This window comes from Anoplolepis gracilipes, chromosome 16 (genome assembly GCF_047496725.1).
Source record: "Anoplolepis gracilipes chromosome 16, ASM4749672v1, whole genome shotgun sequence".
In the NCBI taxonomy this organism is placed as follows: domain Eukaryota; kingdom Metazoa; phylum Arthropoda; class Insecta; order Hymenoptera; family Formicidae; genus Anoplolepis; species Anoplolepis gracilipes.
Window position 1 is genome coordinate 3152862 of NC_132985.1, and position 15019 is coordinate 3167880.

At 39.3% G+C, this 15019-nt stretch overlaps 1 protein-coding gene across 7 annotated transcripts in view; it reads left to right on the top strand.

Annotated features, from left to right (window-relative positions):
- Fas1 (fasciclin 1 Fas1 domain-containing) overlaps positions 1-15019 on the top strand; it is a 244839-nt gene that overhangs the window by 219154 nt on the left and 10666 nt on the right. For 6 of the 7 annotated variants that reach the window (XM_072908597.1, XM_072908596.1, XM_072908593.1 and 3 more), the window contains 2 exons: positions 7422-7664; positions 8026-8055. In XM_072908597.1, the coding sequence (XP_072764698.1) occupies positions 7422-7664; positions 8026-8055 (273 nt within the window). The remainder of the gene's footprint in view (positions 1-7421; positions 7665-8025; positions 8056-15019) is intronic. The other variant, XM_072908598.1, reaches the window with a different exon arrangement.

The following is a 15019-nucleotide window of genomic DNA, read 5'->3' on the forward strand; positions in this document are numbered from 1 at the left end:
AAGAGAGAGCATCGCGATGTCTTTCGAGAGGTATTCGGCGCGAAATTCCACGAGAAAACGGGGCGCGAGTTTATCCTGCAAATATAACCGACTGTCAAGCCATAATGCAAGTATTTTTGGACAAAATCAGTAAAAAATAACGCAGCCGCGTGTGTCGCAGGGGTGACTTTTACGAGATCCTTAAAGCGGATTTGACAGACATTCGTCCAGCGTCTCTTCTCTCCTATCGTTGCTCCGAATGTGGGACGTAAATTTTCGACGTTGAGTGTTATACGACGAACTTACTCCTTACGTTCTTATCAGACCGTCGATCGATGGCGCGCACGCGTGCGATTGGATCCCGTAAATCGATGTAACCCCGCCAAGCCGCGCTGACCCCTCAACGCGGGTCTGTAATAATGTACAGGGGGGTTAAAGGGGAGGGAAGGGAGCCACCGTGATATATCGAGTTTAGATTTCTAACGCGCGAGATCGAGTGGGATTTAGGGAGGATCTGCTCCTCCGTCCGGCGTTGCGGCGACGATAAAGGATTTACGAGCGGAATTTTGTTCCCCGCCGTTGTAATGGGTTTCCTGATGAAGATTGAATTCGGGCCTCTTCGGGCGCGTTTTGCGAATATCCGGATACATTCCGTTGTCTCCCTTTATTTTGTCTTTATTTTTTTGTATATATAATTTGATGTATATAATCATGTTTATACGGAAATCATTTATTACGGGCTTTTCTTTCGATTTATCGGGAGTTTAAAGAGTGAATTTTTTAGCGCGTTGAAGAGAGGGAAGTTAAAGGGGAGCGATGAACGTTCAGAAGCGAGACGAGACGCGTATGACGTCTCGTCACTCTTTTATGTTCTGACTGATTGATGACTTGGAAACAGCGCTCGTACGAATTACTAGCTGCCGCCTGAATGATAATGCACTGTTTTCTCTTATCTTGCAAGGAAGATTAATAACAAGTACTTAAATGCACTCGAAATTCATATGCATATTAATATATAATTATATTACTATTATTGTTATACGATTGAAGCTAATTATTCGCGCGTTTTAATGCACTCGTGCAAGCTTCTCGTTTCTCTGGAAGAGACTATTTTTCGATATTGCCTTGTCTTGTAAATAGTATCGGCTTTCAGTCGCGGCCAAGTACCAAAACTTTTCTCCGACTTTTCGCGACAAAGATGATTGCATTGTTCCACCAAGAATATTTTTCGCACAACACTTTTGCCACCCGAGAAGTTAGTACTTTGGATGCGCTGTAAAAATTTCATTTTCGAAGTGTATTATCCGGCGTGAGATGGGCGCGCGATTACGCGATAGATGTTCATGTAAGGACCATTTTACGATTACGACGAGTATAAGGGTGCGCTTTTTACGATAGAACGTTGATTACGAACCCAGCCGCCGCCGCGCGAGTGAAATCTTCCTTGTAAAATGATCAGTCAGTATTTAGCGACAGTACGTTGCACTGCACGTTGCACTGCTAGAATTGATTAGTCCTATGAATGTCGCATGCTGTCGGACAATATACGGGAGAGCACTGATATACACGACGGATATACACATGTTATTCAAGTTTTGCATCATCTTTCTATCGATGGACATGAAAGATTTATTATTACGAGAAAAATAAATTACAAATTCAGACCCATGATTCAATTCAAACTAATAAATGATTATTAAATCGAACCATTTTTGGAAAATAAATGTTTAACACTCTAATATTTTCTTAGAAAACGCAAGAAAATCTCGGAAAAGTTTCGAAGGCAAAAAATGTTGCGTTATATTTATAGAGAGTGTCTCTTATACTCGGTCGCGTGCGATACCGAAGATTTATAAGTGAAGTGGGGCAAAACTTTCTTTAACATGTGTATAATGGTATATAAATTGGAGAAGCGTCGCGTTTCTCCCATGATTCTCACAGATCATGATACGGTCCTCGCGACATTCACATAACGGCATAACCGCGATCTCACGTGACATATCTATCAGTGCATTCGATCATGAACGCTGTTACCATTCATCACCCTTTCTTGAATCATCTCATCATCTCGCCTAATCTATATCGCTACAGTCATTCCCGGGACGCTCCGGGAAAGACGCGTATCAGTCGTGGGAATGTTATATCTCCACAAGTATAATGCCCAGTTCATTTTTCTTTAGCAAATGCGTATAGTCTCAAACTTAATTGCGTCGAGCCATTCGAAAAGAATGAAAATTAAAGAGTTTTGCGTGGCATTTAAACGCTTTTTTTAAAATTAAATTCTTGCTAAAGAAAGGTTGACACGCCGTGTGAATTCCTTGAAAAAGAAAAGATAACTCCCGCCTCTGGGATATACGTCTCTCTTGGGGCATCCACGATTATAATTAATATAATATAATTTAATTAAATACAGACGTGTGAATTTTTGGCTCCAGTATTTCAACGGAACGTTTGGACTTTCGGGGGGGGGGGAGGGGAGGGGGGAACTCAGATCTCCCGGATATCATCGGATCCGGGGGGATCGTAAACGGTTGAGCGGTTTGCGAAAATATTTGTTTTTATCAGCCCTTTTGTTCCTCGCACATTCGACCCGAGGGGATGTAACCGCGAAAGTCCGTGAGAACGTTTCTTGATAGAAATCCTCGGGGGCCCGTAGATCATAATTAAGCGGCGCCGCCGAATCGAAATTTTCCGCGGCAAACGACGTCGTCGTCGTCTTGCCATTATTCACGATGAGTATCGCGGCAGTGGCGTAGCGATATCGTCGTTTTCATGCAAAATGACGTTTATCGTAATTACCCGTCCAGTCGCATTGAACGCACTAAATTTCCATAGTTCTCTATTAATTACCTAACTGATAATCTCGACCTGTAATTTACAATACGCCGGAGAACCCTCCATCAAAAAATCGCACGTCGATTCACAACCGTCCCGTACGACCCGCTTAATTAATCGCAGTTGCAAATGACTGATTAACCCTTGTAATCGATGAGTAATTAACCTTTTGCGCCGCCGGCACGTATACACAGCGGTGTCATGTCGCGAAGAAAAATAACTCGCTTTTCCTCTCTCTACTTGGTTATTCGATCGATTTACAAGCGATATTAATTCGCCAGAGTATATATCGACGTGATAGTAAAAAATCGCGATGGCGCGATCAATCTTTCTTGCTGACGGAGAACGTGCGCCTCGAACTGTTTTACGTCGTCGGGAGAAACGAGCAAAAGACGGAGAATCGATTTTTCTTTCAGAGAGGACATGCGGAGCTCCAAAATAAAAGGAGTCTCACGCCTGATCTTTTTCGCTCGCTTTCTCTATCTTTGTGTATTGTTACCGTCGAGAGCGCGATCTCCTTCTCTTTCGTATTTTTTTTTTTTTTTTTTTTTTTTTTTTAAATTTTTTTTTCTTAATCAATTGTGTACATGTGTCTACTATTCTTATATTGATTCAATGATGTTATTCTGTGGTGCTTTGCATGTCTCTATTGGACTCTGCATGTCGTATAGGGCATCGTAAGTACTTATTAAATGAACTCATCATAAGACTACGAAAAAATACACACGACACTTTCCAGACGCCAATCTCGTCGCCGAAGGGCCACGTGTATCCGCGAATCCGTCGATCCACGGATGCTCAGATTCGAATCTGTTTCGAGTCTTGAAATATTCCTGGATTTTTGGATTCGTGAGATCGTTTAAGCTCCCTGAATGTTCAGACTCTTGTTTCAAACCGATGATCCTCGAGATTTTGAATTGTCGGATCCCGAGATCGCTGAATCTCCCGATTCGTGGTTTCAAACGATCGAGATGGAAGATTCTTGCTTAGATTCTAACATTCGGGGATGCCACGCGGATCGTCTGATCCTTGAATATTTAGATTTTTGTACACAAGTAGTAAAATCCAGGATCGTCTCTACGACGACGTCTGGCTATTTACATAAAAATACGATCGAGGAATCTCGTTCCGATTCTAGTACATAAGTTTGAGTAAAATAAATCTAATATTGCCGTGATAAAAATAGAAGAATAAATAAACACAAGAAGAGAATAAGAAAAACAGACAAAGTAGAGCATCGAGTCTAGTCAAAGCAAAGAAGAAACTACACTGGATAGGACAAAGATTAGAAAGTCGATAAATAGAAATTCCAAGATCTCAGTAATAAAAATCCCAAGACTCTGTGAATCTCTATTCTTTTAATCTGTTGATCCACCAAGCCTCATTTAACTAAATGTCTCAAATCCTCAGAATAATTAAAGGCCCCACAAAGATATTTCAAAGGATCACCGAAAATCTCTGCTACATGTTTCTTGAGACGGTGTTTCCGTGTTTCAAGATGCATTTCTGCTGCAGAAGGAAACTTTACCGACACGTATACAACTTTACGGCTCGATGCTCTGAATACAAAAGAATGTAGCCGGGCAAGAGGTTGAGAAAAACAGAGGAACGAGCCTTCGCCGATCGATACGATTTCAAATTGGGGAAGAGAAGTTTCTCTTCCTCTCCTCTTAATCTTCCGTCGCACAGGGCGAGCTTCCGTGGCGCGCTGCGCGTCTCTCGCCCTCTTACATTTTTATTAATTTATCCCGGCATAGAGGAAACCCTAGCAGTAGCGATGTATCGTTATTAAACTTGCCTTTTTCGTTCGTTCGGACAAATAGTCCGACTAACGATCGCCGATCGACTTCCGTTACGATTCTGTCCGCCCTCTCCCCCCTGTATCTTCTCTCCGTTTTTTTTTTTTTTTTTTTTTTTTCGTTTTCCTCTTCTACTCCTGTGTCAATATTTTTCTCCCGCAACCTTCAGATGTCTAGTTAATCCTGCCTTTTCGTTAGTTCTCGGCTTTTCCATCGGCCTTATAAACCTGCAAAAGAAAGATTAACGAGAGAGAGAGAGAGAGAGAGAGAGAGAGATGAGCAAAAATAACGGAAGGGAAAGTGAGAAGAAAGACGAAATAAATATAGGTGGGAGAGAAGGAGCAGGAGAGAGAGAGAGAGAGAGGGATTTGTGCCACGAGGGAAATGCCGATAGCATTCGGTGAATGCGGAAAAGGGGAGAAATTATTTCTGCGGATTTTTTCCCCACGCAAAGGCCGATGTTGTTTTAATCCAGAAGGATATAAAAAATTCCCCCTCTCTTTAGTAATATTAGCAAACCAACCAGCGCGTCAAGAATCGTGTAATATTATGCTTGTTACAAACGTATCAAGAAAAAGGAGCGATAATTAAAAAATTTTTTCTGATTTTTCGTGTATCTTAAATTTTCTAATCTTTTGCTCGATTTTATCTCTTTTCTTGATTCTTGAAAATATTATAATAATTATTTATTTTTACGTCAAATTAGACTAGTTATACACTTATATTCGCCTATGACTATATAGTACAGAAATATTCAAAGATTACTCCTCTCTTCCACCGCGCGTTCGCGTAGGCGTAGATCAATAATATACTAAAGTAATTTCCCGACACAATGATCGGATTTCGTGTATTCTATTGGTTTCTCGCGCGATTTCATCTCTATTTTGCGTCGAAAGTCCTTCTCCTCTTTGCTTTCCGGTCATTCTCTCTCATTAAGCCGTCTATGAACACCGAGAAGCACGTCAAAGCTGCGGGCGTTGTGAATGGCTAACTGCCGTCTCGTTAATTACCTTTTCGTTTTTTTTTTTTTTTCACCCGTAGCATAACCCGATCTGACTGGAGTTATACGAGGAAACGGAAATATCCGTTTTAACTTTTGCGTTATTTCCTTCCATCTCTCAAAGTTTTTCAAATCTTTACCTGTCCTTTTCTACAATATCTCGTAAACTGTCTTCTACGAGAAAAACATCGGATTTTCCATGCTTGCTCTCACTAGGATCTTTAAAAGGACGGTATCTTTTAATATTCTTTGTCGAGAATTACACGTTTCAACTTTTCAAGATTTTAAAAATATTTCGTTTTCCACATGATTTACAGAAAAAAGTATCTCCAGTCGAGATTTAGCAAAAGAGCGCCGTACAGTTTAGAATAGAAAGTACTTGGTCCAATTATGTTTTATTGGCAACTTATCTCCATTTATTAAGATATACATTTTCAAATTAATTTTGAAGTTGCAATTTGATTAATTGTATAGAAATAGAAGCAGTCTTTTCGAGAATAATATTCTAATTTAATATGCAACATGCTACTTTAACATTTCTAATGCTAGTATTATTTTAGTGTATCTTTTTCGGTAATTTTGATTTTTGCTCGGTGTTGATACGTCGCGCTTCACATTGCACAGTGAGATATTATTAATTTCCTATATACGGCATTATCGGAAAATCGCGCGACATTTGTCAATGGAAAATTTGTCTATACGTTTTTATATAGCATCAAGAATATTTAATTATATTTCGTTGTTCCTTCTTATTGTTAGTTCTACTAGTCGCTGAATTACGACTAAATTATTTACTTCTTTTAGTCGCTACGAGATAGTTCTCGTAATTTAATCGCGTCGCATGATTTTCCTCCGTACAAAAAATACAATTGGCACTCCGAGTAATTGGGACGAGGAACGTGGATTATATGTGTGTCACGTAATGTTGCCACTTCCGTGAACTACCAACGGTCACATCCTAGTCACGCTTTCTTTTCCCTTACACCTTGTCTTCTTCCCATAAGTAATTCATTTCGTCTCTTCCTCGCGGCGCGAGTTACACGAAGCTGCAAGTTCATTACGCCAGTCTAATTGCGACTGTTCCGTCCTTGCGACCGACCCTCTGAATTTCAAGTATTTTGTATCTTAAGCGATCTCTCGAAAATCTCTTAGCATTCTTCTAACGACAATTGTCTTTACACAAAAAATTTTATTTTTTTTTCTAAATTATGCGTATAAGTTTTTTTTTTTTTTTTTTTTTTTTTTTTTTTTGTTAGAATTCAATCAAATCTTGTAGAAATTTGCAGCGAAGATTTCAATTCACTACACTTCGTCGAAAATAGCTAGCGATCAAATATATATGAGAATCAATTTACAGGAATTCATAGAAAACGAAGATGTAACGGAAACTCTGAGAGCTTACTTCGTAAACTTCGCGCCGCGCGTTGACTTGTATTCCTTACTCCCCGACGACTTCTCCGGATACTCCCTTTTCCAACTTCTCTTATTTTTGTCGCTTTCCGTGTTTCTCCGTGGAGACTTAATGGCGTTCGGATTCGGTGCGGTTCATGTAACATTCCGTTACGCGAAAAGGAATCCCTTCCGATTAACGCGTAATGGAACGCTGATAACTTTGAGTCGAAGTTGGACGCCATCGATTCTCCTATCCCTTATAAGTAATGTCGATGTCGTCCTTTGGACGTTTTTCTTGCTTTTTCATTTGTGTCTCATTTTCTTTTCCCCCTCCCCCCGAAACACGGCACCTCGTGAAATCGAGGCGCGGCGAATACTACGTAACAGATGGACAGAAATCTTTTCTCTCCGTGTAGGAAAAGGAAGACGGACCGGTATACAAATTTTACGAGACCATCCGCGATTTCGGGGATGACATCATGGGCACCATCAGTCACCTGCGTGAGGTTACCCTCTTCGCGCCTAGCAACGAGGCGCTGGAGGAGCCGGGCGTGAAGCAGATGCTGCAGGACAAGAAGCGCATCAGGGAGATTCTCAAGCTGCACTATGTCAAGGAGAAACTAACCCTCGATAATATCAAGGATAAAAGTGTTAGCCAAGTAAGTCTCATTTTTCTCTTTGCATTTATATATACGATGATAAAATCTAAAATTGATATTTATTTTATATCCTATAATAGATTAAATATTATCACTGAAATATTGATTTTGTTTATGTCATTGTTATTTACAGGCTCTAAAATATATTACGATAATGATATATAAGACAATATATAAGATATTGCAGTTTTGGTTGAAGACCAACATCGATCATTTGTTATGCTTATTCTTACATTGAAAAAAAAAATCTTTCTTTGTATATTCTTGCTGAAAACGCGACATTCACAATTGGCACAATCATTCATATAGATAAATGTTATTACATTGATTAACTCATTGTTTCTTTTTGTTTTTTCCAAAGACGCCATTGAGTGGGAAGTCAAGTCTCGGGGTAATTATAGATCCATACTGTTTTCAGTGCTTTTTTTTTGGCGTAAATTGATGTTTGCAAACTCTCTCCTTTCTCTGTCTGCATCCATTTGCACTGTCCGCTTTATGCGTTTTTCAACATTGAGCGTATTACGAGCGCGAAACGAACGCGAGTTAACATTTCCAACACTAACATACCGCGCCAGGCATTCGGCAATCGATAGCGTCGATAAATCTCGTCTCGCCAATAGCTTTAGTAATCGAACGCCCAAAGAGATTTCTATTCTTGCGCGATACACGATATACGAGGTGATCGGAAAGTCGCGTATTAAAGTTTCGCTGATGGAATTTGACGTTCGAGGATGTGAATTATTTTCTTACGTAATGCCGAGCATTTTTTTAAATTCCCTATTCTTCGGGATATCTCGAGAAAGCGAATTATAAGTGTACACGGGCATTGCCGTTGATATGCAACGTGGTTGATTTTTCCGTCACCTTGTATACCGAAAATCGCACGACTCGAATGAAATTGCGGGAAGGTTCGACAGCCTCGTAGAATGGATTTCTGCCGTTTCATCAGCAACACGATGTAACGATAATTGCGTATTTTTACGCACAGCCGCGGAGCTTTCCTCGAGCGAAAGGACGACGAGGACGAACCAAAGCGAACTCATCTGGGCGCGGGCGATAAGGAAACTCGGCTTCCTCGGATTAAGTGGATTGGAAGATAAAAAGTTCCGCGGGATAGAGTAGGAGGAGACGCCTGATGTCATAACAGCACGTGCCGGAGCTGTTCCGCTCTTAAACTTTGCTCAAAGTCGATTGGCATCGCCGCGCCGGTTCGTTTTCGCACTTTTCGAGGCTCATTATCATCCAATCAGCATGAAACTCTTCGTCGGAATAACAGAAAACTCGCGGCAATTTTCCGCCGAATTTTCCCTTCATTCTCTTCCCCGTGTATATCTTTTTTTGCTTATTTTTACAGGGAGGTGGTGTTTGGAGAGTGAAATTGCAATCTCCGTTTATTTGATATTTTTATATTATTTGTATATCTACAGTCTCGCCGTGACCAGGTACATCGTTAATTATTTATCTCGCAAGTTGATGAATTTTTCGACCGGTTGTCGTTCCCTTCACACCGACATTTTACAGATGAGATCGCAATTTACAATGCCGTTATCCTCTCTATCAATCATACTCGTCATTTTCCACGCGGGCGAGAGCGTCTCGTTAACGCACGCGAGAACTCAATTACGACAAGAAACCGGCAAATATCGTAATCGCGAAGCGTCGGGAAAATCAACAGAGTGACAGCATAATCGCTCACGCGCATCGCTTTTCACCGACGTGCGCGATTTATTATATTAATCTTACTTCTTATTAATGCGCCATCCATATCGCGTCGATGTTGGCGCTTAACGTCAAAATATCCGTCAAGTCAAATACACGATACGCTTGCGTGAAATGAAAGAGATACGCACGTACGAACGTGGCACGCGTGCTTTCTGCCGCAATAATTTCTGAAGCTTGCGAAAAAAAGAAAGGACTCCGACACACTAGAATAATTCACGCTAAATCGATAAATTTCTTTCTAAAACGCTCTCAAAATGGATTTGAGTTTATTGGCTTTGCAACATTGTTTGCACAGATTTGCTCGAACGTTATCTACACGCATTGTCAAATTTATAGGGTGCTGCCGATACAACGCGTCTCGCAAATCCGCGGTGAAAAATCATATTCGGTCGATTGCGCCTCGCGGGATCGTGAAAAAACAAGGGATGAAACAAAAGTAGGGAGAGAATCCCGGGCAAATCGCGTCACGCAAATGCTCGGTCAGAACATACGACGGCGTGGCATCGAAATTCCGGTGCGTTATCTCGATTGCAATTTTCAAACAAATAAATGTAATATAGGATTTATTAATTTGGACATATTAATCGAATGTATTAATCCGCGCTAATATTCATGCAATATTGTAAAAGAGGAGAGGCAATTTTGACTAAATTAGAAACAGCTTTTAATTTTTTTTTAAATTAAGTTTAAAAAATTAAATTTTCAAAATTCTTTTTCTTTTTTATTTTTTAAAAAGACTATATCCGCATGAATTAAAGAAACTATGAAAATTAATTTAATATAATGAAATTTAAATTTAATTAAATTTTATTAAATAATATAATTACATAATTTAATTACATATTAATCTCGTCAAGTTTTCCATATATCGTAAAAGATTTTTAAAATATTCTCTTATAAAGACGTTATTTTCATATTTTTGAAAAATATTTGAATTCCGATTTTATTTTTACTATAATTATATTTTTTCTCGCAAAAAAATGAAAACCATAATTGGTGAAACAGAATAATCGAATATCATCAGGCAACAAAATCTCTTTATTTTGCGAGAAATATGAAAATTGCCTAATATCTTGCGGGAAAACTCGCTAAGCGAAAGAAATATAAAGCGGCAATGCCTGCCTGTTCTCGTTTTCTCACTCACAAGGAATAACATTCTATATGTCTTTGCAATTGTCTGTCTCTGGTATCCGCAACCGGTTTGCATTTCCGATATAATATGTATTATTTCGAACTCTTGCGTGTGCGAAACACCGCGCTTTTCACAGTTAAGTTTACGGAACTTGTATTCAAGTAGTCGTGAGAATTTGATTTCAAACTGCACGAACTTTATGACGGTTGAGAAGATATCCTTTTTCAGAAAAGGAAACGTTTCGCGATCGATTGCTCGGCAATTTAATTCGTTTCTCCTGGCTTAAGATAACAATGAATATTAACGAACTATTCGTTCGCGAAACAAAGTTCGCAATGCGTCTGAGCTATATCTACGCGAAGAAATATTCGCGACAAAAATGCTTGGAAATTTTGTGACGTATCTCAATAAAAAAAAAAAAAGAGAATAAAATAAAACCTTTTGTGTTAAAATCAAAGAGACAATTCTCTCAAAACTCTTTTTTTTTCAAAAGTACGCGACAGTGAGCAAGGTCGAAATCATTGAATCAATCGCAACAATGCGGATATTAAAGTCTTCATTGGAAGTGAACGATTGCATAGAAATTTCATGATAGTTGAAGAGAGAACGAGAGAAGATGTATAGGGGAAAAAAATTGCCGATAAAAAAATTGCGCGTCCTGTAAAATTAATAATTACGATTAATGAATTAACAATTAATAATTACAATAATTATAAGGATCAGACTACGTAAACCTGTCGCGTTATCTAACGCGTTACAATTCGTCGCTATCTCGCTCGCGTCATAACGTCGATCCATACCGAGCCACGATGAACGCAATTACGTGAAATCTCCGATACAGCTAATTACACTTCAATATCCATCGAGTCGCTTTAATCATTCAGCAGCACCGATATGGGATGTTGGCTTTAATTACTCCGCTCGCTCTTTAATAAATTAACGTTCGATCAGTATAAATAAATATTCAACCGGACGTATGAAATGGTTGTAAAGTCGATGAGATCACCAATCATTTCATTCACCGCGACATAAACCGTTACATCGGAACAGTCAAGAAGTTACATGTGTTCTAGTCTTTTTTTTTATCGAATTCGTTATCAAATTTGTCGGAAAAAAAAAAAAGATAAACGACGGAACGATTCGATTTAACATGATTGCGGCACCATAGCACGAGCAGATGCCATGGGTCGAGGTGGCGTTATCAATTAATTTACGAATAGATTATCATAAAAGCGCTACGAACAGGTGCGCTAATACCGATTCGCTAATTGCTGGTAGTTACGGCGATTCGATCGGCAATATCGGCTATTATTTACTACGCGCACGCTGCACGGACGTGCATACGTGGTACAATATTGACTCTGCTTGTGTCTCATGCAGTACGTAGCGGTGTATATATTAATCATGGTAAACAAAAGGTAAATCGCTCTTAATCGGAAACAACGTAGTTTCTGTGCGGCGTGACATTTTCGCATGGCCGCTGCCGCGTGACCGATCGTTGATTAGGATGTTTCAAACCCTTCGCCTGTGTGTTGTATTATGTCAATTCTGCCGGCGATCCGCTTTCCGCCAGTCATCCGAACTAAACGATTTACAACCAAGTAACGATTATAAAATACAGATTGATTTAGAACATCTCTCTCCACATGCTAACGTGCAGATAATAATTCTGGATTAGCATTTTCATGTTTCAACTAAACTTTGATCTTTATTTTATATCTCTATGAAAGAGCATGTGAGATAATAAAACTTAAATATTTAAAAGTACATTCTTTTAATACTCGTGAAAATAAAACTGCTCTCTTCTTATTATGTAAAGGGAAGTTTGGACATTTATGAGGAAAATTCCAACATTATGTGTAATGCTGAAATAATATAGATATATATATATATATATATATATATATATATATATATTTTTTTTTTTTTGTTTAAATAATGCTCTTGCGATGCAATTAAAAATATTATTATATGAACAAAGCTATTTAAATATAATTTTTACATATAAAATTCAGTTTTTCTGCATTTTATGCGAAAATTGTCACACACAGTTTTCATAGAAATACTATCCACGACATTGCATCCAATTATTCATTTCACATGGTTATAATAAAAACTTTCCACAATAGTTGTCAGCCTTTTTGAAGATGCCAGCTTACACACAATGTTGCCAAGTTACAAAAGCGTTGAGGTCTACCACACGTCGCGAAACGCGTCCCTAAGCTACCTTATTAATCTCTCATGGCAGCCGCCAGAGACAAAGAATATTTAATTCTTTTTTCTTCTCGCGTTTGATTCTTTTTTTCCTTCACTCGCAACAAGACCAATTTGCATTAAGCTGCGCGCGCGTCGGGGTCGAAAGAGAAAATAATTAATAACCCCTGTCCGAGGATATGATAAGCAAACAACCCCTCGTGAAAAAAAAATATGCCGTGCATCAACTCACGCACGGCACGATGCGTTTTCCACGGGCTAGACATATGTGTCGCGTTTTCTTTTTGTATGCCATTCTTTCTTTTTCTTTTTTTTTTTTTTCATCCGGTCTGATTTGCATTAAGCACCACACGCACCAGTGCGCTCGCGCGCACTAATTTATCGTCGAGATATGTTTTACACCGCTTTCATGCTTTATGACCCCGCGGCGCTCACGCGTGCGCGTCTCGGAAGAGCGACTCTCTCGCGTACGCTGATGAAATGATAAAGCGCTCCCGGAAGAGAAGGCGCCGCGACGTAAAATTCAATTTTATTCGCGATCGCTCCGCGAAACTGCTCTCCTCTCCGTATTTTAGGCACGCGTTATTTAAAGGGCTAAGTTCAAATATGTATCTCTCGCTTTGCTGCGTAATTTCATTTGGAATATTCGCTTAAGATTCAAATATCGTTTGGGATTCGTAATCGAATATTGATTAAAGAATTATTAAAGTCTGACTTATCTCGATTATATTTTTTTACATTTTTTTATCTTTTTAAATTCTCAGAATTATGAAGGTTTAACTTTTAAAATTATTGATTTAATTTGATATTTAAGTTGTACGGTAACGACATATTTTAATTAAACCACAGTTTCTTCGGTAAATTTAATTTAACTTAATGACGTCCCGACTCTTCCGGTTATTAATGAAATACATGTATAAATTTTACGCGAACTTCACAGTGAAATCTTTCTTCTCTTGTGCGTTCGCTTTTTTTCGTTTCGATAGCGTGATTTATTCTGTATTCATAATTAATTTATTCAACAGTGTTTCTTACGCAAATAGAAAGTTCCAATGGCAATGTGACTTTACGCGCGGCTAATTGATAACTGCGAATGTCAAAAGATCAGTCATGAATAAGAAATTAATTGCATAGACATACCAGAAGTAATAAGCGTTTATCAAAAAGGAAATCGCGAAATGCTTGAAAGTCTCTTCTTATCTCTCACAAAATGAAAAGGAGCGTTCCCACTTCAAAGCTGTAAGCAGCTTGAAACTTCAAATTAGTCTCACGGAAAAACAAAATATTTTATTTATTCATAGTATTTATTTCTGCTGAAACAACCAAAAATTTATCAAACAAATTGTATTATATAGTTAATTGAAATAGACCAACAGAATTTTTAGTGAAAGAATACTATGATATTTCTATTGAGATCTTAGCTGTGTAAGAATTTTAAAATTTTCTGTCACTTATAATCCAAAGATGCAAGGATCTGATAACAAGTAAGAACTCACAATACAGAATCAGCTGTAACATTTTGTCGATTTCTTTGCTCTTCGACAAACTATTCCGAATCACGGCTTTAAATTTCAATTTAAAGCAAAATCGACGTCAAATAGCCCGAAAAATATACCGGCGATATCTTTTTTGAGACACCGCGTACACACATTTTCCCGGCCTCTCGGCTGGGAGAAGCCCGCGCGCGCGCGCGCGGATAAACGTCAAGAAAGTAACCGGAAGTGGCTCCGAGTGCACACCGGGAAATTCATGAGAGCTGGATCAGCCGGAAAAGGGATCGTTGCCTCTTGGCACGCTCTATGCCGAGCTTTCTGTCCCGACATCGACGACGGAGCGAATGAGGAGAGAGAAAGAGACGGGACGGGACGGGACGGGACAGGGGTGACGGATGGAGAGCGCCGATTTGCAATCCGGATGATATTTGCAAGTTAAAAGCTCGCACTGTCGAGAACGACTACGTACGCCGCATCGTCCGGATAATCCGGCGGATCGAAAGGATTCGTTTTACTCCGCTATCGCACCCTGACATGGATGTCTCTCGGGATCAAATTTCGCGTCCGTCGATAAGAAAGCGGGGATCGCACACTCGAAAGCGCGTTCCGGAACGCCCGGGGTTTGTGCGATGTGCGATTTTCTTCCGGAGATTGTCACCACTGATGGCTTTCCTTTGATGTCTTTGTAAGCGCGAAATAATCGACGCTCAGGATAGTTAAGGACGGAGCCTCTGCCATTTTTCATACCAGTTTTAAAGATGGCCGTATAATTTGGTGATACGATTTTCATTTCC